The sequence below is a fragment of the Pelmatolapia mariae genome, linkage group LG20 (assembly GCF_036321145.2).
Source record: "Pelmatolapia mariae isolate MD_Pm_ZW linkage group LG20, Pm_UMD_F_2, whole genome shotgun sequence".
NCBI classification, from domain to species: Eukaryota; Metazoa; Chordata; class Actinopteri; order Cichliformes; family Cichlidae; genus Pelmatolapia; species Pelmatolapia mariae.
This window is the reverse complement of record NC_086244.1, coordinates 20,946,015-20,971,280: the sequence shown is the minus strand read 5'-3', so window position 1 is coordinate 20,971,280 and position 25,266 is coordinate 20,946,015. Positions and strand designations below refer to the sequence as shown.

General features: G+C 40.6%; 1 protein-coding gene across 1 annotated transcript; it reads right to left on the bottom strand.

Annotated features, from left to right (window-relative positions):
- Positions 1–786: 786 nt before the first annotated feature.
- On the bottom strand, positions 787–24,662 carry LOC134619130 (fibulin-2-like). Its single transcript, XM_063464881.1, has 17 exons — positions 24,565–24,662; positions 21,148–22,548; positions 15,496–15,610; positions 14,996–15,125; positions 12,106–12,307; positions 10,658–10,876; positions 9,820–9,918; positions 9,243–9,344; positions 8,353–8,484; positions 6,042–6,179; positions 4,546–4,686; positions 4,250–4,378; positions 3,632–3,757; positions 3,139–3,255; positions 2,904–3,032; positions 2,442–2,565; positions 787–1,796 (listed from the first exon to the last, which is right to left on the bottom strand). The coding sequence occupies exons 2-17, from the start codon at positions 22,472–22,474 to the stop codon at positions 1,439–1,441; spliced, it is 3,588 nt and encodes a 1,195-aa protein (XP_063320951.1). The 5' UTR covers positions 22,475–22,548; positions 24,565–24,662; the 3' UTR covers positions 787–1,438.
- Positions 24,663–25,266: the final 604 nt, after the last annotated feature.

Below are 25,266 nucleotides of genomic sequence, written 5' to 3'. Positions count from 1 at the left end.
AGTATAACTCATGCGGGAGAACAGTAATCTGGCGAGGGGCTCTGTTTGGATGCGCAACATGCATTAATACGGCTGTCAGTGAGAAACACACGCCCTTTCCGACAATTACAGCAGGTCCAGGAGGTTCACTGAACTCTGAGCAGTGACAGATTGTAGCTTGGGGGGGGGAAATAAAACCAATATGTTTTCAGAGGAGTTTTTTTTAATATACTAAAAGTAATTAAAATGTATTCACAATTAATGACCTTCAGTTTTTCTTTAGAACTGTTGTGCAACTGTTTCTTTAGAGCCAACATTAGAGAATGTAGCATTTGTTTCATCCTGTAGGTGGGAGTGTAACACTTTCTATTTTATAAACCGCAGCAGCTGTAATGTGCAGTCTGCAGGACCTCACGTTAAAATGAAAAGACTACTACATTTTTTATTAAACACTACATGCCGATTACATTTATGAGCCATAAACCTGTATGTTGATCAACCTGTGTGTAATGATGGATGCTTATCCTAAGTTCTCGCACCTATTTGGACAAATATGAAAACAGATATTGGTATTTTCTATGTGTCAGGCAGTGTATATTTTAAAAAGTTAGCTGGGGAATAATGTTTATAATATACAACATGCTAGATATTATTGGATGCATACTAAAAGAAGTTTGACAGGTGAAAATAAATTATTTTAAAAAGCATCTCAGTGAATTAGACAAATGAGCATCTGCTTTTTGAATTGATAAAAATAGTTTTTATGTGAAATTATCAATTTTATTTAATGTTATTGGAATTGCTGTGTACAAAATAACAAGACTTTTTCTGTCTCTTTCAGTTAAAAATGCAAACACCACGCACCTTTGCAAATAAAAATAGACCAGTACTCACCAAACCATGCAAGTGTTTTTTAAATATTTTACTAAAATACTTTGTTTATGGGTTTAGCATAAAAAATATGATACATCCATCCATAATATGTCTGAGAGGTACAGAGATATAAAAATGTAACATACAATGTAGGATTAAATATATTTTGCATATGCATCAAAGACAGAACAAAAGCAGCAGTGCACAGTAAAAGAAATGGGACAGCTGTTCTGAAATCATTTTTATCAATGCTATAAACCTACAAATTGCCATTAAACGCAATGATATCAGCAGAAAGTGGATATATAAAAAGTGGCAGAAGCTTGGTCATTGTCTATGATTTTGAATTTGGGAATATTTCATATACCCAAATGTGTTGTTTCCGACTAAGACTTTGAATATTTTTTGAAAAGATGTAATGTTTAAGTGGCACAAAGTAGAAAGCCTCTTTCCATAATTTCTATAGCCATGCTTTAATAATAACTTCTGCTTTACATTAGTGACAGTGGTATTGTTAAACAGTGCTAAAGATGAGTCCTAAGGAATTGCTTAAAGGTCCATATTGGCCACAGCACAATTCCAGCTGTTAAAGTAAGTTGCCTGTGATGAAGACGTATATCCTTGCATGGAAGGTGGTAAATGTCCCTTGTCTCCATAGCTTCATCTCTACGTTGATTAGGAAATCCCTGGGACCCTGAACTTGACGGTTTAAGAACACGGCACCCGTGTAGGCATTCAGCTTCCTTGTGCTGAAGTAGTTTTCCTCATTTCCGCTTGTGATACTGACAATGATGTTGTCTCCGGAATAGGCAGGAGAGGGTCCGATGCGGAAGATCTGAGCAGGGATGATGATGTTGGATTGGAAGCTGAGGTAGTAGTAGGTGATTCTTAGAGGAGAGTTTTGACACTCCAGGTAGTTAGGACAGCTGATTCGCTCACAGCGCCTATGAGGGAAAAAGAAAGGAAAACTTTTTTTATACAGCAGCTTTATCACCTTCCAATAGCAAGACACTTCAAGATGACTTTAAGACACATTGTTTTAAATACACACTGGCCCTGCTTTGCCAATGTAACTCCATATCTGAATTTGTGACAGGTAAAAAAAAAAACTACATTTCAAAATTATTCTATATTTATTCTGTATTTCGTGTTGTGCATTTGTTCATTCAAACAAGTCATTTTGACTTCTCTCTCTTACAGGACACCCTGTGTTTAAGGTATAATTCTTCTAATTGGTTATCCTTCACACACAGAAGGTTTAAACAAAAGATAGGCTGGGCTTCAACGCTCACAACCAGACCTGTGCGCCTGAACTGATCAAAGTAGGGATATGCCATCCAAGTGACATCATACACAGCCTAGAGTAGAAAAAACTGAACAGAAAAAATTGAAAATTATAATGATGACCTTCTGACTGAGAGGGATTATTTGTGCTGAGCTGATTTTTCAACAGTTGAAGTGATCCTTCCTAAAATTATGCAACTGCCTATGACCTCCCCTCCCACCCGGCCCACCCAAAAAACCATAGACACTGCAAATTTTTACAAAGACCAAATGAATAGAATTCTTTAAGGCATGTTTTGACTTACGTGTCAGACACTTTTCGGTAGTTTGCCGAACAGCTAAAAGAAAGGCAGCGGTACCCTCCTTGAATGTTGTAGCAGGTCTCAGCTAAGGAGCAGTTACTGGCCCCTGTGGCACACTCATCGATATCTAAAACAGACAGTTTATGCACAAGAGCTGGTTTAGTCACAGACTTGGTTAGTCACAGGGTAATGGAGGGAAAAAAATTTCCTTGTGGGGAAAAGACTATTCAAGCAAAAAATCTAATTAGTTTGACAAGATTTTTAGGCCAATAAAGTTTTACAGGCTGTGTAATTACTGCACCAACCAACAATTATATTTATCTGAGCAGAACCATTAGTGTATGCTATATAAGTGGGTGCTGAGCCATTTTTAAAGTCAGTTTCAGGGCAAAGCTCGATGGGGTACACTTGCTCTGAGGTGGCAGCAGTACAGTGAGCGCATGCATGTTGTGGAGGGCTATTCACCTCTGCAAGATCGTCCATTTGGAGACATGGTATACCCATAGTCAGGACAAGCACACTTGTAACTGCCTGGAATATTCACACACTTATAGGTGCACAGATGGCCAATGCTCTGGGAGCATTCGTCAATGTCTGCATGACAAGGAGGATAAATCATGTCAAATTGATATATAAACTTGTCTAAACAAACGTTTTGTATAAACACGGTGCTTGCAATGTGTAATAGAGCATGCTGCACCTTCACAGGTGTGGCCATCCTCCTTAAGGTAGTAGCCTTGTCTGCAGTAGCACTGGTAGGAACCATAGACGTTGGCACACTCCTGACTGCATAGGCTGGCCAGACACTCATTCACATCTGGAGATTAGAGGTTAGAGCTCATTACTGTCACAACTGACTTGATCAAAGCAGTTTCAATGTTTTTATCCTAACATATAAACAAGATGTTGTTATGAAGCCAATTATGGTTTTAATGGTTCCAGCTTGAAGGCATGGCATGATACACAGTACAATACACTAATGCAGCTAACCAGCACATGTTGTGCTGTGCCCAGCTTTGACATCAGCTCAGCCTTACAACCTGTCTATCAATGCATACAAGCATGGTGTCTCAATAAATACACGAGAACACATATTTTTATGCACAAATGCACAAAAATCTACAGTGACATGTGTCAGCATGCACAGACTGATGCAAACACACCCGTACAGGCAGACATTAACACATACACACCTTCACAGTTCTTGCCATCACCAGATAAGCGGAAACCAGAGGTACAAGAGCACTCATAGGAGCCTGGGGTGTTCTCACAGGTCTGGGCACACAGACGGCCTCGGTAGCTCCAACACTCGTTTATATCTGAAAGAAAGAGGCAGCATCATCATCATCATACTTAGGTGAGTGCACTTTGCGTTTGTGAGTTTGCATCCATGTGTGCAAGTGCGTGCACGCAACCAGGCATGTGCAGTTTTGTTGTCCTGCACAAATGCATACGTGTCTGTGCGTGCTTGCGTGCATGTTAACGAGAGTGTGATGTGAGGGGACCATCTGTCTGCTGATAGTCTAAACACACAAGCAGAGTCCATTATTATGAGAGTCACAACACAGTGAGTCCCGAACAGAGGGAGCAGCGGCAGCATCAGCCGGGGTGGGACAAAGTCCTCTGCTGCAGGAGACGTGATGGGTAGCTCAGCGGCTACTGCAGAGGCCAACAGCAGCAGCTCTCCCACAACAGAATAATAAATAGGGGGAGAAGAAGAGGCAGCCAAACCAGAGGGATTTGGCTGTACAGTGGCGTAAGGAAAAAATAGGAACTTTTTCTTCAGATTACGTATGTAATGTCCTTCATACCTACACACATCCTTCTGAATGAATCATACTGATAGCCTGTTCGGCATTCACAACGATACGAGCCAGGTAAATTGTGGCACAGCTGGCCTTCTCCACATCGATGTACGTTGCTCTGACATTCATCCACATCTAAAAGAGGCATCATTTATAAAACAAAAAAAAGGAAAAATGGCAGAAATTATATTCATGAATAGCATTTGTTTAAACAAGACACGCATACAAGACATGTTGATTTTTACCTTAAGTATGCACATGTAAGGTTGTTTGTTTACAATGCGTTTCAATACGAATCTTACCAACACATCTGGACCCATCAGGACTAGCATGATAGCCACGGCTACATGTTATCTTTCTGTTGCAAATGTAGGATCCCATTGTGTTGATGCAGTTAAATCCTGGACTGCACGGCTGGGTCAAAGCACCACACTCGTCAACGTCTGGCATTGAGGACACCACAGGGGGGAGGAAGATATGTTTTAAGAAAGGCAGGAGAAGAGGAAAGCCCCAAAGGCACAAAGACAAGGGTCCTGAGACCAGAGTGCAGCTTTTTAGCCACACTGTACTGCTGTGATATCAAAGCAACCACACATCACACAGCTGCATTCCTCTGGATAACTTTGTTGTTGTTTTGTGTGTGTGTGTGTGTGTGTGTGTGTGTGTGTGTGTGTGTGTGTGTGTGTGTGTGTGTGTGTCAGACATTTTCTCCATTTTCTCATTTCTCAGAGCATTTCTTTCACACTCCTTTTATAGCGGCATCTTCTGCCTCGACATGCCTCAGTTCCTGCCCCTGGGGGCTAATTCCACAGCATCAGTTTGTACTGGAGGAGGACATAGGATTGGCTTTTATCCACCCTTTGCAGCCCCTAACAGCAACTTCTCTGATCTCATGTCTGTGTGGCATTTAACCCCTCTGTCACTGCAGACCTGCTGATTCACCTGCATGACATACAACCGTGCATCTTCCCGCACTATGATTCACCTGTGGGGGAATTTCTGTTGGTGCATCTGCCCGGATTCACTCATTTGTTTGGAAACAAGATAAGAAATCTCTTTAAAAGGAAAAGAAAAGAAAAAAACAAACAATGAAAAAATTGTTATGGTTTGCCAATTTTAATGACTTCTCTCTGTGTGTCTCTTTTTCCTTGGCGTCCTTTGTTTAGTTTTACCCGTTTAAGTTCTCTACATATTTATGGCTCACGTCTTCTGATTATCTTTTGTCAGTCTGTGTTCCCAGCATTCCCTGGCTGGTCTTTACCCCATGTTCCTGTGTTTTGGATTTAGTTTCCTTGCATCCTTGTTGTCAGTATTTGGATTTGTCTTTCTGAATTTTGGACCATCTTCTGTTTGAGCAACTCCCCGATTTTAACCCAAGTTTTGTTCATTTAGTTTTATTTTGTTCATATGTTTATTCGTCTTATTAGTAGTAGAACTCAATCAAAATAAAAAAAATATATATAAGCAGAATATTGAGGAAAAAGGTCTTTACAACTAGTCTGAGGCAGAGGATCTTGTTTTGAAACAAATGGAAAAAATAAAGCAAAATAAAAACATAGAGACAAATATGTGATTAAAATCTGCAGCAATATCGATCATTTTGGAGTTGGACAAAATATAAGAGAAAAAGGTGAAAATGATGATATGTGTCTCTGTACATGTAGGAAGGTTGTATGAAATTATATCTTTTGCTCACTTTTTGTAATAAATAAAAAATTTTCTATCACACCTGTAACCGAGAAAACACAGTGAATTAAGCGCTGCAGGTCTAGCAAGGACATTTATTGGTTTCTCTTACCTACACACCTGCCCTGCATGTTGTGGCTAAAGCCCACAGGACATCGAGTTTTGGGGTTGCATCTGAAAGAGCCCTCTGTATTCACACACTCAAAGCCATCTCCACAGTTATGGGTTCTCTGCGTACACTCGTTGATGTCTGTGGGAGAAGAGAGGGTTTAATGGGGATGGGAGAAATGATTAATTCCAGAGAAGACGTAATAGCACATTTTACCACTGGATGGCACTCTGGTTAAACAGCAGATCAAGTGTTTGACTTTTGCTGATGTTCATTCATCATAAAGCACTCTAAGTCAAGGCTAAAAGAAGTAATTACAACTTAGAAATCATATGTATACTAAAAAGCTGTTATGAACAAAAGATCCTTCAGGTATATTAACCTGATTAGCACATCTAGCCAACAGAAGTCTCCTGTGCATTGCGTGAGTGAACACCGTGGTATATTCCCCGAGAGTCCCATAACACCTGTCTACTCAAAGATTTACCTGCTGAAAATCAGCTTTTCACATCTGCTGCCACGGTGTGAAGCAAAGCTGGAGGGAAATCATACTCTCAAAATATCAAAAAAAAAAAAAAATACAGATGTGTTTGTGTATGTCTGTGCATGAAAACATTGACAGTAGTCTTGTGTTTTCAAGTAGGTGTGCAGTATTTCACCACTGCAATTGCTGTACAGAGGCCTAAACTAGTTCTGGCAGCCCTGCAGACACAGGGTAGGTCTCTAAACAGCAGATAGTGATTGAGCATCTCGCTCCTGACACAAACCTGGCAGACTCAGCAAGAAGCTGAGTGAGCCTGACACCAACGGAAAGATAGAGAAAAAAGCAGGAAGCAGGATAAATGTGTGAGAGACTGGTAGTGATCTCCCCTCCCAGTGAAGTCAGAGAGATCAAGGAACCTTGAAAGGTCAAAGACTCCACATGCTGCTGTGAGAGACGATTTAACCAGTCAGTTTTCTCCATGTTTAAATTTTAAAAAAAAAATCAAATACAATACTACTAAATACTGTAGAGTTAGGTAATGCAGCCATGTTCAGAGGTTACATTTTTAAAAAAGTTATTTTGACAAATTATTGTTAATATTTTCTAGTTTTATTCTCCCCATCCTGCTCTGGGTGCTGAAAACGAGAAATGTAATTTTTGCAGTGGAACCCTGGGTTAGCTGTGGGCTACATATGTTTTTAATCTCCTAATATTAAAATACTGGCAAATTTGCACTACAGAAAATCATGCTACATTTGCTGCTAGCTGTCTCTGTTTGCAGCTACAAATGCGCAATCGAGTGCTTTGTATTTGATAATGGAAAAAGTCTTTATTTGCTCATCACGAGCCAAGATTTTCAAAATCAACAGCAAGACAGCGAGCACTAACGCAAGATTGCACAATTAATTTTCTGGTCTTAACTGAGTCATTCACTTCCCAGATGAGGGAGGAAAGCATTTGTTTCTTTTTGAAGGCTGAATGTGCTTCATTTGTGTGAGGAGGCTAAATGAGTGTTTCATTATAGCATCATGGTAAGACATTAAGTTGGAATAAGTAGCACGGCACAAAGATGTTTTTGCCTTATCTTACCTAGGGTAAAACAGCCACATTCTTGGCACATTGTGTGACAAATTAAAAGAAATCAAAGGTCTGTGTGCTTTTGACAGACTATCATTAATTTTTGCTGGTCTGATTGCTCCCAACCCGCTTTGGATAATGTTGTTACTTCAGAGCCAATGATCTGTTTGGAGGCTTACTTTCTTCTTAAATGCCCGTTTTGCCCGACTGAAGATCCTTTACATTCACAAGGAATACGGATTAGCTGAGTCTCCTTGCTCGAAATCCATCCGCAGTTTCAAATACTACTAATACTGATCTTAGAGGCCCTTCTTCCTGAACACTGCTGGTGCTTTATGAAGGAGACCACTGCACAGGCCCAATTTATGGTGCATGGAAATAATGAGACGCATAGGGAGGTTTACTATTTCATACCAAAGTTGGGCACCACCCACCCCTGAGCCTGGAAGCTCTTCATACAGTTAGCAGCAAGAAATACTATAGAAAAGATAGATTCTTCATGTTTTGTTGTTTTGGGGTTTTTTTGTTATTCAAGCTTACTGTGTGCTTAAAATGTCATAACTACAGGGTGATTTTAAGGTGAAGGGTGAATACTCATAAGGCTTATAAAGGTGATTGTGCTGAACAGTGCAGTTTCATTACATTGTAATAACACAGTAGTTCACATACTCCCTTGCTGCCATTTACAATATATTCACTGTGGATGTAAGTAAATACATTGATGCTGGTTAATGCTGATAAGGTGTAGTGTACCTTCACAAATGTCATTGTTGATCTGGTATCCAGGCGGACAGGTGATCAGTCTCTGACAGACATAACTCCCTGCAGTATTCATGCAGCGCTCATTCAGCTGGCAGGCATGTGGAGACAAACACTCATTTGTGTCTGGATTTTGAAAAGAAAAGAATCAGGACAAATGTGAGAGTGTGAAGAAAGAGAATAAACAATGAGAAGTGCAAGGAAGAAGATGCACAGATTTAAAGAAACCAGACAAGATGTGGGGAGGAAAAAAAATATGTCTTTGTCTGGTATCTGACAATCAGCAGTTTGACGCAGACTAAAGAGACAGGTCAGACCCTCCTCCAAGAGAAAGATTAGGAGTAAGACCACTGGGTATAAAATCCACACAATGAGAAATTTGTTGCCACAGTGAGCTGCTGTCACAGTTTGCTGCTGCCAAGTAGAGAACAGACCAATGGTTATAGCTTAAAGATAGATCCCCAGGGAAAGAGCTTACACACATAGCGCAGTAGCTGATCAGACTCAGGATAAAAAGGATAAAAAGTCCATTCTGAATGTAAATAAGAGGTATGGTATGCAGCTGCTAAGCTATATTGTGATAATGCATGGATAGTTGGGATAATCCCTTTGGAAGATCAAAACTTCTCCACTTATGTTTTCTTTTTCTTTTCCAGTTGGTGGCTAAAAGTGAAAGGGATTAAGGGCTGTATCTCTTCTGCAAATCTAGAGGTGCTGATGAGCGGAAGAGACAAAACAGTGGCAGACAGTCTTGCCAAGAAACTTCTCAACTGGAACCAAATGTCTGCGAGCTCAAGAAGAAGACTAAAATGAGTGCTGCAAATGCAAGCCGCTTTCACTTCTTCAAAGGTTTTCTGCATTATTTCAACATTTTACCTCCTTACCTTCACACGAGCGTCCGTCAGCTCTCAAAGAGAATCCTGGCGAGCAGGAGCATCGGGGCTGTCCGCCCACTGGAGTGCACTGTTGCTCACAGATGCTGTTTTCTGAAAAAAATGCCGTATAGTCAGGTCAAATGAAATGCACTGCATTATCATTACACACAGCACTACTTCAGCAGAAACAGAGGAGCGCTTGTGTTGGAGGGGGAAAAAAACACTCTGTTTACTGTAATGCCATTTGCTTATTTTCTTCCAGGTTTCCAGGTTGATTGCTGACCTGGTCATATTCAATTTCATACTATTGGCTCACAGTGTGGTGGACCTCCACCCTGGTGTCATGGAAACCAAACAAGAGCAACAAAATGTGACATGGCACTCATTATGATATGGAGAATGAATTACTAACTCCAAAATGCCACTTGTGTTTGACATTTGCAGCACAATCACATGTGATGGAAAGGGAGAGTTATATTCAGCGGCAGTAAGGTGGATGTTCCGGTCTCCAGATGAATGAGCGTGCTCACTATGAGCCGCCAGATCTGCAGCTCTCTCTCCATTTATCAAGCACTGCATTTCTAACCTTCACAGGGGTCGAGTAGGACTGACGACGGAAGTGGAGAGGTGGGTTCCACTGCTGCTCTGTCAACCTCCTGCAGTCTGTTCTCCTCATCCACCGCCTCTGCACAAACATGAGTAATGTCAAGACAAAAGCGATGAATTACTCTGTAATCACAAATTCCACCTTTCCATCTACAAAGGTCTTCGAGACTTAGATCTTGTGCAATACCTGCGTTTTAGGATGATATGAGGCTAGTGGCTACGGATGAAAGTTGTAATAGCAATATAGGTGAGACAGGAAAAAACACTGCCTGCAGACAAACATTTGGTTTTATTAGTGAGGCCCATTGCTCACTGTAATTTGCTGAGAGCTCTAGCATTAGTATCCTGTTGAGACAGGCTTCTGTTGGTAAAAGCCAGTGTTGATTAAAGGCCGGTACGTTGCACAGTCTTATCTAAAAATACTCCTGAACTGTGAATCTGAGCAGATCTTCACTTTTGTCTTGAAAAAAATAAACATTTCAAACAGCGTGGAAAAACTTTCGCTAAATCCCATTTGACGACAGCAGAGATGTGACTAGTTGGCCATTGCTGTCAGTCAGGAAAGGGATGTTGTATGAATAGAATAATTATTATTAGGCACTATCAGGCCTTGCAGACAGGAAGGAACTCAACAGGCCAGGAAAATAATACACAGTGAATGTGTAGATAAATGGGCTCTCTCTGGGATGCATGCAGACTGTAAATCATTGCTTTAAAAAACCAAATGGCAGAGAGAGCCTTTTCTCCATGTGTTGCTATCGCTAGAAAGGTCTTGTGGTATTTAGTGTGACAGAAAAAGATGGGTGATCTTTACTTACCTTGCACGCAAGAGAAAGTGTCCTCTTGCAGCACATACCCGGGGTTACACTCACACCGGAAGGAGCCTATTGTGTTAACACAGATGTGGTGGCAGATGTTGCCCTCATATATGAGGCACTCATCCATATCCTCCACCTCAACAGGACTCTCCACTGCATTCTCCCCATTCTGCTCTTGACCAATGGAGAAGGCCTCTCTACGATACGGGCTGTCCGATACTACAGCACAAGGAGAGAGCAGCTGTTACTCTCACAAGTCATGGCATATCATCAAGGACAAAACCTGTTAATTACCTGCAATATTTACATGGAACATAGTAGTAAGGGGGATTTATTTTATTAGTTTATTTTTGCAGGGCTGACTGCACCGGACAACAGTGTCACGGCTGGGGCAGCAGTCGTGTGGTGGAGTGAATGAGGACCCAAGTAGCAGACAGCGGCGGAGGTGCGAGTGAGTTTTATTTACAGTGAACAATAACCAAGGAGAGGGCAGAACAGAACATAAACTGGGAAAAACTAATAAACAAACCTGAAAACATAAGGGCAGCGGGAGATACACAGTGATGACACGAAGAAGGCAGGGCAGAGAGCCGCAGCGAAACACTGATTAACACAGAGCAGCACAGACAAACCGACAAGGAGCACAGACTGACACCCACTATATATACACACACAAGGCAATCAGTTAATGGCACACAGGAGGGGAGCACAGCTGATCCTAATTCACAAGACGACAGGAAGACACAAGCTGACACAGTGATAACAGACACAGACCTTCAAAGTAAAACAGGAAATTCACAAAGACAAACCAGGGACACAAACAGAGCACAGGAGGGAGAACACTAAAGCGCTAAACACAAGAACCAAACCCTAAGCACTAATACAAAATAAGAATTAACACAAAACACAAGATGAATCCAAAATGAAACACAAAACGCTGGGTCAACGACCCAGGACCATGACAAACAGTCACATATGAAACCGTTCGCATCCCAAACAAGTTCATCGGTGGGCTATTATGAAAATCAATCCAGTGTAAGATAAATAAAATCCACCAAAACACGTGCTGTATTTCTAATTATGCTGAAGATTTAGCCATGCAATGGACTGAATGTCTGTCAACCTATAGCAGCCAAAGAAAATCAGTGTATGGTAACTTCCAATAACAGTGTTTTACTAGAATAGAAATGAATACAGTGCAAGCAGGTACACACTAAATCTCTTATAATTATATTACATTTGGTTATTATATGTTTCTTTCAGCCGGTTTCTTTCTCAATATTGGAGAAATACCATGTTGATAAAAAAGATTGATAAAATAAAATGACCTGGCTTGTTTTTAAAACTGGTGCCAGGCACTGCCGGATTCCCATTAATACTCCTGCTTTCAACCTGCAGCATGCCTTTCACAATGTGAATTCATGCATGTCAATATTTGTTCAGAATACCTTTTTTTGGTGGTGGAGTAAAGTTCAAAGGAGGCCTTTCTCTGATAGTGTGCCGGCCATCTTGATTCACAGTCCTCCCCTCCTCCCCCTCGCAGCAGGTTAGAAAGATGTGTCTGCAGTGAAAATCCAGGTAGTGGTGGGCTTCGCAGCGATGCCCCTCACTGCGAAACCGCAGCCCAAGGGAGCAGCAAGTGCAGCACTCCTGCAGTTCACACAAACAGCCTTTGAACGTGAAGTTGGGGTTTATGTAAGTTTTGAAAGTAGCCGCGGTACATGGAAACGAGTCTAAAACCCACTTTGTGAAAAACAAAACATACTGTGGTCCATCCCATATTCATGATTTGTTCTCCCGGCAATGTGGGTCTAATGATGGCAGTTTTAATATTTCAACTGGTAGGTCAGCTGCATTGCCAAACAGGGAAATTACATTTTTTTATTAATCTATATTTTTTTTTACAGAGTATGGTCCCTGAGGATAATGTTTTGTGCTTTTAATGAGACCCTGACATCTCCTCTAGTAGCTCTGCAAATTGTTTTTTTAGTCAAATGTTTGAAATGGGACTCATTTCCAGAAACTTGGTGGGCATGCTTGCTGCCTATATAATTAATCTTACATATTTTCCCTTGACGCTTCATAGTGCCAGTAGCACTAAATTATAGTAAAATATATCGACATTTGTGCTGTACTTTGTGGATTTGTTTTGCAGAGACCTGATTAATGGTTTCCAGAGGATAAAGACACTCATTGGCCATTTCTTTAGGTTAATTTGTTCAACTGCTCATTAACACAAACATATAATTAGCCAATCACATGGCAGCAAGTGGACATGAAGTTCAAACTGAGCACCAGAATGATGAAGAAGGTGATTTAAGTGATTTTGGATGTGGTATTAGCACTGGTGCCAGACAGGCTGGTCCGATTATTTCAGAAACTGCTGATCTACTGGGATTTTCCCACACAACCATCTCTAGGGTTTACAGAAACTGGTCTGAAAAAGAGAAAATATCCAGTGAGCAGCAGTTGTCTGAACAAAAAATGCATTGCTGATGCCAGAGGTCAGATGAGAGCAGCCTGCTTCAAGGTGTAGGAAGGGAATAGTAACTCAACCACTTGTTACAACCAAGTATTGCAGAAGACCATCTCTGAACATACAGCAAAATTAAAATCACACTGGGTGTTACTCCTGTCAGCTTAGAACAGGAAACCGAGCCTACAGTTCACACGGACTCACCAAAAATGGACAATAGAAGATTGGAAAAACATTGCCCAGCCTGATGAGTCACAGTTTCTGCTGCGTTATTCAGATGTTGGGTCAGAATTTTGTGTAAAAATCACAAAATGATGGATCCATCCTGCCTTGCATCAACAGTTCACACCAGGGTTGGTGTAATGGTGTGGGCAATGTTTTCACACTTCACACCATCTGAACATAGTTTAAACACCACCGTGTACCAGCGTAATGTTGCAGATGACTGTGTACTCATCTTCTAACGTCTGCATCCAGCAGAGTAACACACCATGTCAGAAAGCTCAAATCATCTCAAACTGCTTTCTTGAACATGACAATGAGCTCACTACACTCAAATTGGTTTCCATAGCGATCACATCTCAATCCAATAAAGCACCTTTAGTATGTGATGGAGCAGCAGATTGGCATCACAGATGTGCAGTGGACAAATCTGAAGCAACTGTGTGATCCTGCCATGACAACATAGACTAAATATCTTCAGCAAGTTCTTCAATTTATGCCACAAAGGATTCGGGTGGTTTTGACAGCAAAAAGGGGGTCTGACCTGTTACTGGCAGGACGTGAGTAGTGAGTGTATACTTGTAATGCTGGCAGTCACCTGAATGTTCCTGACTGTTCCTCTGTTTCTACTGTTGGGCTAGTTTCAGAGAACTGGTGGAATAATTATCCTAAAATTTCATACACAGATTTATGTTCCCCTCCAGATAAATATCCCTTAACCTTTCCTCTTGTGCCATCATCAAGTCAGATAGTTTTCTCACACCGTGAAAATGAATCAGATTCCCTTAGCCTCAGATGTCTTTGTGTTAAATACTCATTTATACATTCTTTGAAGACTTTTATTATTGTAAGCATATTAACAGACTCCTGTTAGCATTTAGCCAAGAGTACTGCTGTGTAAGAAATTCACAGAGCCACAAGCTTTTCATCTTGTTGGATTGATCTTTAGTAGTTACAAGTCTGAATTTGGGGCAACTCTCCCTTTGTGTGTGGGCTCTTACTCGTTTTCCCTCTAGCTCTCAGCAAGATTACTGCTGCAAGTGCCCGGGAGTATGGGGAAACATAAAACTGAAGTAATGATTGCTGTGATGTAGCGTGGTTGTAGATGGAATAATAATACTAAAACTACAGGGTTCCTCGAAAAGGTGGTGAAAGCCAATATTTAACACCTGTACAGCAGCGTAGTGCCAGTAATGGCCTCACGCTGCTCATGTGCCTCTGAACAGATGGGCTGATTTCCTTCAACAGGTCAGGTAGCAAATGAGTTACTTTGGGCATCTGGACATATAATGGTTACACAGTCATCGCGAATGGACCTCACTGAGTGCCTCAATGTCTCTCCTGCCCTGCTGCTTTTTTGACATCTTTAATTATGACGCCATGTTCACACAGTTTCATAGAATCGAAATCTGACATGTCCGATAGCCTAGGGCTACTGTGAAGATAATAAAGTTTGCAAGACTGTGGGAATCTGGGGTTGTATCAGGCCCTAAATTAGTGTCTAGATTAAATAGGATCATTAAATAACAAGGATTTGGCACAACACCAGTAAATCTCAGAGGACATCTACAATAAAATAAAATACTGGCAAATGCCGTGCTGAACTGTGTTTGCCAGGTTACCTGGTCACATATACTTGCCTTGTAATAATCAATCCCACATTTATTGCTGGCATCTTCTCTGCACATATTTCCTGCTCTGGCTGCATTCACTCCAGCCAAGCACCGACTTTCTCTCAGGGAACCGAGGCAGCACTGTTGTTGGGCAGTCCTGACAGAGAAAAGCACACATGAGAAATGACTGCAGAAATGTTTGGACTGCAACTGTGGCCTTCCAGCGGCAACAATTCTTCCAGAGAGTGTTACCACAGAGCTGACGGGACTGTGTTTCCAGGTTTTTGTGAATTCTATTAGAGGGAGAAACTGAAATGAAAATCTTAATATGTAGCTCTGAGAATCATTCAGCAACACCAAAGAAAAGTGAGCTAAAATGTGATTAATCATGCAAGAAAACACCTCGTTGTAACGAAATGTGAAAATTACTTTGTCATTATGTCTTTTGTGGCCTTTAATGAGGTGAGAAATATATTCTTCTGATATGTTCAGTGAAGTAGATCGGTGTTACATAATAATGCTCTTACAAGCACATCGAGTGCATATCTTTTGCGGGTGGTTCCATGTTGTTACAGTGACCATTAGCTGAAGCCCATTTCGCCCCTGTCTCACAGCAGGTTTTCAGCTGCTCCTTGGCAGACACTGTAATAAAACACAAACACCAAGATCCAGATTTATCCTGCTCAATGTGACAGGGTTTCAAGCCACATAAAATAATGTTGACATCATGCATATCACTGGATTCAAACTGTACATCATTTTTATCTAAGAATCCCGTCAGCGAGATGCTGTAAAAATGTGGTTATTGATATCTGAAATACAATCAAATCTCATCTCCTGCGGGACAGAGTTTGCTGGATTCGGTGACTGCACGCTGAGAATAGCAATTACAGTGTGTGTGTGTGTGTGTGTGTGTGTGTGTGTGTGTGTGTGTGTGTGTGTGTGTGTGTGTGTGTGTGTGTGTGTGTGCATTTTTTTTCTTTTCAGACTCCTTGACTCTGCTCTCACTTTAAATGGCAACAAAAAGTAGGAAACCCAACACTCTATAAAATTAGCTTCAGAGTAAAACTGTTCTTTTTTTTTTTTTGTAAAATCCAGGTTGATGACTGCTGGATCAGCATAAAGGGATAACATATTAGCACTACATTTTAAACTGAGAGCAGACAGAGCAAAAACACATGATTCGGGTTTACAGAGGAAAAAAAGAGCTTATTTGTGTTTCCTGAATAACAGGGAAGTGCATTCCTGTGCTGATTTGTGGCCCCTGCACTACTGTACAAGACAAAACTCTTTGCGTTTATGTCTTCTCAGCCTGTCACACCTTGCAAGATTATAAATATCATAAAATTCACACCTAGCAATGGCTATGTTTTCCTTTTTTACTCATCCAATTAACCCTAATTTTGCAAATAACATGTTCTTATCCAATTTTACGTTCAAATTGAGACAAAAAAAATGCTGCTACCCACTCTATTCAATATTTGACGATATATATTTAAGTCAAAGCGACTTGTGTCAACATTACATCGGTGGTGATGAAAGTTAGCCTTTGTCTTCTGGGAACCGTTAATGTCTGTGCGAGATTAAATAGTAATCCATTCTGTGTTTTGGAGACAATTCAGTTAAGTCTGAAACAAAGCAGAGGATACTAGAGCATGGTAAAAATGATTTATTTTATTTTTAAAGATTTTTTTTTAAAAAACCCTCTCAGAGAGCTCTAATTGGTCTCTTGCAGCATGGTCATTTGGAAAATCAGCCATAAGTAAGGGCAGGGATCATAGAGAGGAAAGACCAAGCAAAAGTCTTTTCTAAAGAGATGAAGCTCTGAAGAGAAATCAAGCATGCCTGAAGCCACTTTAGCTTTTTAACTTTCATGTTCACTTATTTTCATTGAACTATTTCTCTCTGACCTACCTGTGTAATAAGGCCGAAGCAATTACTCATAGCAGAGTGAGTGAATGCTGCAGTCTGCATAATTTAAGGGTTTAAAAATGAGGAAATCTAAACCTTGAAAGGCATGATGCCTCTTTGATACACAACTACAATATCTGTATGTACGCCGTGCAGGTAAACAAGTCCTTTTGAACCTTTCTGGAAGTATATTAAAAGACAGAGAACGACAGGGAACGTAATTATTCACCCTCTCCTTATGCCTCCTATTCATTTTCTCCAAGTGGAATCACTCCACTTGTAACAAACAAGCATAAATTCCACATGTCAAATCAAAATGCGGGATGTATACATACAGCTCATCATCATGTTTCAAAAGGATTTTGCGTCTGTAGGAGATTATGTTTCATGAAAATAGCTACTGGGGGCAAAAACAATGATAAACTATATCAGCCAAACATGTATCTAGTCAAACCAAGTCTCTTCCTTTCTCTCTGACAGTCCTTATAATTAAGCCTGTGTAGAAACATTTTCCATTCAGCTGTGCAATAATTAACTAAGCTAATTATTGTGCTTCCACGACAGCGATTCAAGATGCACTTGAAAGGTGGCTTAGCGTCATCTCTCTGTTCCAGGCTTGTCATTATATCTGTCCATTAAAGTAACATTAACACCAGATGCTTCACTTTTGTCTAAATCCAGAACTGGTGACATCACACCCTCTGAAAATATGAAGATAGAATAACAACCAAAATGGGCAACTCTCAACATGTCTGGAGGTGTCATAAAGCAGCGCGCTGCCACTAATCAAGGCTCGCGTGTCTCTTCTTTTGTGCACTTGGACAGGTGGCCTGAAGAGATCAGGACCAGCACTGAGGAAAAACAGCGCATGCCAAAGGTCGCCGACATGCAAACTCATGAGGCTGAACATGCCAGATGATTTATGCTGAAAGCTTGAAAGCATGAGGAAATGTGTGTGTTTGTGCGTAGGTTGGGGTTAAGCACCCGAGGAGGTGACACAATGTTCTTCCCCACTTCTACATGAGTACTTGCAGAGATATCGTGTCTTTTGAAACACACAGTCGCTATCCAAGAACAGCTGGCCGTGACATAACAGGGATGACTCGCATGCTATGATTTCATTTCCAAAACAGACATTTCAGGTTTCAATTATTGGCAACTTTGGCCTTAATTTCCCCCGAGACTGTGAGCCAATAATCGTGGGATTTTTGGCTCACAGACTTTTTGTAGTCATGGAAGCCCTGAAGGGTTGTCACATTGTTTGATAGTTTTGCACAGTAAATCCCAATCCAATTACACCTCCTTGTGGTAAAATAATCTGAGTGAAACACTAATACACACTTTCCAGGGTTGCCACTATTTGCTGCATTAAATTACTTTGAATTATAGCTTTCTAATGTTTCCCAGTGTTAACACCCATCATCACAGCCCACACATTTTTATGTATTTTGAGTTATATACAACATCTGCATCAGTGTACATTCCTCAGCACACCTCTATCAAATTATTTTCCACCGTCTTGTAATTTGAACCTACTTTCCCCTCCCTCATGGAGCCTTATGGATTCCAAGTTATGTTCACAAGCCATAACGCAGGAAATTTAGCCATGTTTTGCCTGAGGAAATCCATACAAATCTTTGGACCTGACACATAGAAATAACACCAGGGAATAATTCATACCTAATTTGTGCTTTTCAATTTTTAAAAGTCCCATTAGAAGTAATTCTGTTTCTGCATTAGTAAAGTATAAATGAAATATTTTGTGTAAAAGGATGTATGGACTGGAGGTGAAATAGTCAATTACTTCTTGGATTACATGTATTTGTTCATATGTGCATATGTTTATGACAGAACTGCAAATGGGTGCAAGACACAAACCTGTTATTTTTCTACAATTTATCACCAATCTCCCTTTACTTATGCTGTGGGTGAGTTTTATGAGTGGTTTCCAGCATCTGGAATTTTTTTAAAATATATTTATAATCATGGGTGACATGAGGCTCAGGCGGTTTTTTAGTAAGCGTATGTTGCGTATGGGAGACAAGCCAAAATTAAATGAACTGAAAGACACTTAGATTAATTATCTTCTTCAAACTGATCTTTACAGAAGTTGGAATGAACTCTCACGTAGCCAATTCTGGATTTCACCCTCCTTTTATCCTAAGGAAAATTATACATTTCCCTTCCCCACACCCACATGCAACATGTTGTGACACTTTTGTTGGTAAAAACAAGCACTACTCCACGTTATTTCCCTTCACCTCTTATATTTCTTCGTCCTTTACTCTTGTGCCTTATCCCCAGTTCCCGTTTTGTTTTGTGGTTTGTGTTTGGTACAGCAGGAACGAAAGTTAGTGAGAGTAAATTTGTGCAGAGGTGCGCTTCGGATGAAGTGATTACTGGGAAGATTACTGGGAAACCAGCATCCTCGTGAGAGATGGGTAATCACATGGACTCATGAGGGAGAAGCAGCAGCGCCTGGCAGTCAAGCCATAACAGTAGGCTCATTCATCAGATGGGTATTATGCTGCACACAGGTACAACCCCCAAGAAATCCTATACCAGGTTAGCCCAGCATTTAAACAGTCTAAACAAGTCCACCCTCCTTCTGAGCACATTCTGGATCTGTCTGGGAAGGGGGGAAAAGGCAAATGAGCAGGAGTTATTGACTGAAGAAAAGCACAAACACATTTGTCTTGGGCCACAGCAAAGGCAACTCATTTATGTTTTGTGAAAAATGGCCCTGTTCTCGTTATTTATGTTTTCTCTTTTGCTGTCTAAATAACTTTGGCATCTTCAGATAATTGCACTGATAAAAAGGCATTAGTCAGGACTCTTATCAGCTGGGATTTTTCCTGCTTGTGCTTGAAGTGTCACCAAACTGAACGTCTTCCTTTAGTCCAGCCCAGTGAACTCTCACTTCATTCCATCGTGCAAACTGAGTAGCCAGACCAGTTAGTTCGAGCTCCTTATTGCTGGTGAAACACTATGCCCACTTAGACTTTCAGCTGTGTTGCATTATGTTTATCTTCTGTCTGTAGTGTCTTAAAAATTTCCATGTAAGGATAGACGACTCACATCCTGGACACCAGACTACCTATGGATACAAATAAAGTAACCTCTCTGTACATGAGCTTCACAGTTAGTTCTTGAAGTGCACTCAAAGAGAAAAACCACATAGATGCATTTTGCATATATTGTGCATACCTGTAGGGGCCAGGTGCTGAAAGGAAAAATTGGTTCTGACAGGTCTCAACAATAAATCATAGAGTTGGAAAGTAGCTTAACTACACACATTTCAATGGCAGTTTGCTGGACAAAACACCAGGAATAAGTAAGATTTCTTAAAAGCTTCTCCCCTTTTAGCCATTTATAATTTAGTTCACCCACCTCATATAGAAGATCTATAATATAGTGAACCCACCAGTGCCTTAAAGCCATAAAGCGTGTAAAAAGTAGGTTTTCCTGAAATGAAATTTTTCACTAAACCCGAAGCAATATAAATTTGGATTATTAAATTGTAATTATCAGATAAAGAATGCAGTGCAGATCTTTTTGATTTATTGCATATATGTAAACTAACTTCACATATTCCTAGTGCTGTGTAACTTGCCTTAGACAAACTTCATCGTCTGCTTTCTATCCAGTACTCTGACCAGCAGTATATGCACCGAAGGGGAACTGATCTGTTAGAGAATATGCTAATAAACACATGAAGGATTTAAGCAAGTGGTGTGGTCTCACTGGAGCAAAGCAGGGAAAATATGAGACACAGACTTATTCGAAGTATTATGATGTAATAATTTTTTGTTTAAAGCAGTGCCTGGCTTACTCTTTGTTGCTGTTTAGAAACCTCTAGAGAAATAAAAATAGCATTTTCTTAATGTGAATGTATGAAAATGAATACATACTAGATATAGTAATTTTCCCTTCTGAGTAAGGTAGATAAATGATATCTTGGGAGAACAGTCTTTCCATGAACAATTGTTTTTCCTGGATCCCTGCCAGCTAAAATAGAGTGATTATAAATTCCTCCTGAAAAGAGAGAGGATGTGAGAGAAGGAAATGGAGATTTCCTTTGAAAGAGTACATCAGTACATCATCACGGTGTGATTTATTTTGAAACAGGCCTTGAATGCATCAAAAACATTTCATGTTTCAGATTTGTTTTAAATTCAATACCTTCAATGGAAATTCACACAAGTAGGGATGCTTTGATTTATCAAAAGTTAGGATTACTTAAAACTGTGCGTTATATGTTAACTTACTTTCTGTGTAGGCCTCAGCATCTCGAGTCTGATAGCTGCTGAGTGTTTGAGGTTGTCTTTGATGCTCCTCGCCTTCCTCTCTCATCCTGACTGGAGCTCTTCTAGTGGGACTGAATTGAACTGTAGGGTATAACTGTTGTTCCTCTTTCCCAATCAGCTGCCTGTGCTCCACTGCCTTTTCATGTCCTTTGTTGGAGACAGAATGGGGGTCGCCATGACTTTGTCTGCTGTGGCCAAAGGGCCGGCTGTTGGTACGCGCAGTGCGTGCTGTGTCTCTTAGAGTATCCTGTCCCGCTCTGTTTCTGTGACTGCCATGTTTCATGGGTCTTTCTCCAGTTTCCTGTCGTGGCCTGTGGTGCCTGGTGGTCACTATCTGTGTGGTTGTAGTTGCCTTTGGTGATGATGTTTTGTTTTCACCTCCTGTGGTAGTTGGATCCATATTATGAGTAACCTCATCCTCTGTGCTCCTTTGTGTATTTGGGCTTACTTCTTGTAGCCTGTGTCTCCTTTCATCATGAGGGCTGAGGCTAGTGGAGCTTGACTCTGGGTAAGCTGGTGGTAATGTAGTAGATTCCAGTGGTTGGGCCAGATTTTGGATAGTGGAAGATGTTGGCTCTGCCAGAGTATAGTCATAATCCTCTGTGCCAAAACTGGGTGGGTCCTGCTTGTACAGCGGTAGAGTGTTTTCCCTCACCAGCTTGGAAAATGGTTCTGCAAGACTCGTTTGTTGGCTGTTGCGATTGCCTCGAAAGTCTCTCAAAGGATTGTTGTTCTCTGTAGTTGTTACCGACATGGGCTTATTAACCCTGCGGAGGTCACAAGCAGGGATGGGTGAGCACATTAACCTTCCACCTTCATCTGGACAGTGGCAAACTTGGCATTGATCTATCTGAAAGGAGTGCCCCGCTTCATACTTCTTGTTGCCATGGGCACAGCCAATACGACCACACTGCAGACATCCATCTGCAGGTTGTAAAATGTCAATGCAGTTCGGGGAAATTTCAGGGCATGGAATGAAATGACAGCTTATCTTCCCTCCTCCCTGAGGACAGGAGCACTCGGTACTTCCGAAATCCACAAAGTAAGATTTCCCCTCTGGGACTTTCCCATCCCTGAAGCCTGCTTTCACACAGTCATAGTACTGGTAGCCCTCACAGGTGCAGCCGTTTTGTATACATTTAGGACAGCAAGCACCTTTTTCTAAAACATTTTCGATGCAGTTCTGGAGACCAGGACAGTCCACGCCTGTGCAGTCTCTCTGGCTTAGACAGACGTCCACGTACAAAATCATCGAACATAGAAACAATGTTGCTCTTTGCATGTTCATTTTGGATTTTTTTTTTAAGTATTCACTTCTTCAAAATAAGCCTCCAAATGACAAGGATGTTTGCATTCTTTAGCCTGTAAAAGTAAACAGTGATAAATTTCACAGCTATTATCAGAAGCATATTTTTCACTTAATGACCTGTCTGCTTTCATTTGACAACATGCCAGATGTACATATTTTCCATGCTTAATGTTTTGGCACCAGGGAGGGTGAAAGCTGTGGTTTATATTTTGATTGCACATGGAAATTTGGCAAACGGTGATGTTGACTAAGGGAAATATAAGCAATAATACGCCAGCTACATTTCTCAGTGCTTGAAAAAAAAATGTTGTTCAATAACAAAAACACCCTTCATACAATACAATAGTTCAGTATTCAAAAATCTGTCGTCTGAGTTTCTGAATGCATGTAGTATATTCTTAAAAATACTGTCGGCATCCCTAGATTATGGTGGATATGTTGACTGAGTCACTTGCTGATATCTTCCCATAATAACTGTTTTCAGCAAACTGTGCTCTTGCTGCTGCCTACACTGAATTAATATTTTAAGTACATCAGACACATTGATCTATACAAAGAATTATACAGGAGCTATAAATGTTTTTCATTAAAGTTCTGGAGTCTTTTCTTTGTATACAATACAGTGCAGAGTCAGAGTGGCAAGATGCAGTCAGAGTGTGTCAAGCCTGATCCTGAGAGAAAAGAGATGTGACTTCAGATCAGAGAGCATACTGAAAACCAGGTGGTTTCTATTTTACTTTTCCTGTTTTTCCTCTCTGCTTGCTCTAGTGCCAAGTGCAAAACACTTATGTGACATTTCCTACTAAACAGTATGATTTTAAAATTAGAGAATCGCCCAAAATTGTTCTGCATGACAAACTTGTCTTAAGCTATTTCCTGCTGAAATCTTTCTAATTTAAACAGAGTTCTTCCTGAAGCTTATTCTGTTATCACGTTTGCACCAGCAACACTGTAGAGCAGATCCCCACCCAGTGAAGAGCTGCTGTAGAGGGTAAGTAAGAGTATATGCTCAAAGATGTCTTTTTCTTAAGGATAAACACCTGACTTGGGTTTGATGCTGTCTAAACATATGGCTTTGAAATCTTGTTGTAAGTTTGTTTTCATGTGAAGTTGAGTAACTATTCAAAAAATATGAAATGCATCTACGCCAAGGTAATAAAATGAAGTCTACATGTAATCACAATGGACTCCAGGTCAATAATGTGACATCTGTTGCCATGTCTCCTTTTCATAATTCAGGCACAGGCAGAACAACAAAGTGCTTTGCAGCTCCATTTAAAGAATCAATGATGTCTTTGTGCTCCTGCTGCAAAATCATTTTACCAGATCTTACAGTTTCTAACCAGCACTCTGTTGTGGTGCTTTAGCAGTGTTGAACTCAGCCCTAAAAGCACTAAAGCTTCTGCCTGTTTGTCTATAAAAACCATAGTAAGTGAAATGGTAAGTTAAACATGGTAAGGAAATCATAATGTTGATAAATAGTCTGTGTGCCGGTGTGTTCGGCTCAGGTTCGGTTCAGCTCAGGAAATGTCCTGCAAAGCATTTCAATCTGTGTGTTTTGCCAACGCAGTAGCCAAAAGTTGACCTTTACCCTTGTGCCCACCGAGACGCGCGCGCGTGCACGCAAACACTTGTAAAAACCGCTTTTGCCCTCTGCGCAGGAGCAAACGCGCTGACTTGTCACAATTTAAACGTTTTGTTGATGGTTGATAAAACAGAGTGTCACACCTATTAAAGCAAAGCACAAACTTCCAAATCATTTACAATCATTTGTGATGAGCAACACCCCGCCTTAGAGGTGCCTTGACTGAACGTCTCAGTCACAGAGCCGCACATAAAGATTACATAACCGAGGCTTTAATTCATTCATCAAATTATCCGGTCAGAACAAGAAACGACAGTCCAAAACACTCAAACTAATATTAGCTGTATTTAGACTGTGCAACACACTGCGTTTAATCTAAGCGTCTGTTCATATGCTCACGTGATGTTTCATGAGATCTAAGTGAAAATCAAAAGAAGCTCATGTTTGCAAATACTTTTTCAATTTTATTTCTAAAAGTGCTTACCTCGCGTTCTGGGATCTTGCAGCGCTGGTGTGCTTCTGAGCAACAGTTGTGCGTAAAGTTCGGGCTCACTCTTTGGCTGGGAGCGCCTCCGCTCTCTTTTTTGGGGAAGGGCGGGACAGACTGCTATAGAATTATTTCCACCTTTTCCCAGCTTTTTCAGCTTCCTTTTGAGCATAATGATTCAGCCAAAGTACAAGAAATGACAACACTAAAATGTGCTTTGCAAGGAAAAAAATTAAGGAAGTTGACGTTGTGTAAGTCTGCTTGGAAATGCAATCCAATGACGACAATGAAAAAACAGTGCCGAGTATGATGTGGTCTTATATGAATATAAGGACGATTTAAACATCACGTTTGTTCTTTGTTTTGTACGTATTGCACAATTCACCTTGAAATCCTGCACCTTAGCAGCCAGATTAACACGTTTACTCACAAGTAAAGCTCATACCAGCATTATAGACATCACATGTTGTCTGTGATCTTTTTCAATGGGGTTTTAGCAAAAGCTGTAAGTGTATTAAAGCTTAAATTTTTCAGACGGGATAAAAAAGGACTCCTCTGTGAATTCTATCTTCTCTGTGTTTTCGTTGTTGTTGTTGTTTTTTTCAGTTTAAACTTAAGGAATCACAGAGTCACTTTAGGAATAAAAATAAACAAAAGCTGCCTGGTTTGGTGAATAGACTGATCAGCCAGGCGGATCGG

Coding starts and splice junctions, on each gene's coding strand:
- LOC134619130 (XM_063464881.1), bottom strand. CDS start 22,474: ATGAACATGCAAAGAGCAACATTGTTTCTATGTTCGATGATTTTGTAC. Junction 9,345..9,819: donor CCTACTCGACCCCTGTGAAG/GTTAGAAATGCA, acceptor CATTTTTTTCAG/AAAACAGCATCTGTGAGCAA. Junction 2,566..2,903: donor AAATGGACGATCTTGCAGAG/GTGAATAGCCCT, acceptor TGTCTGTTTTAG/ATATCGATGAGTGTGCCACA.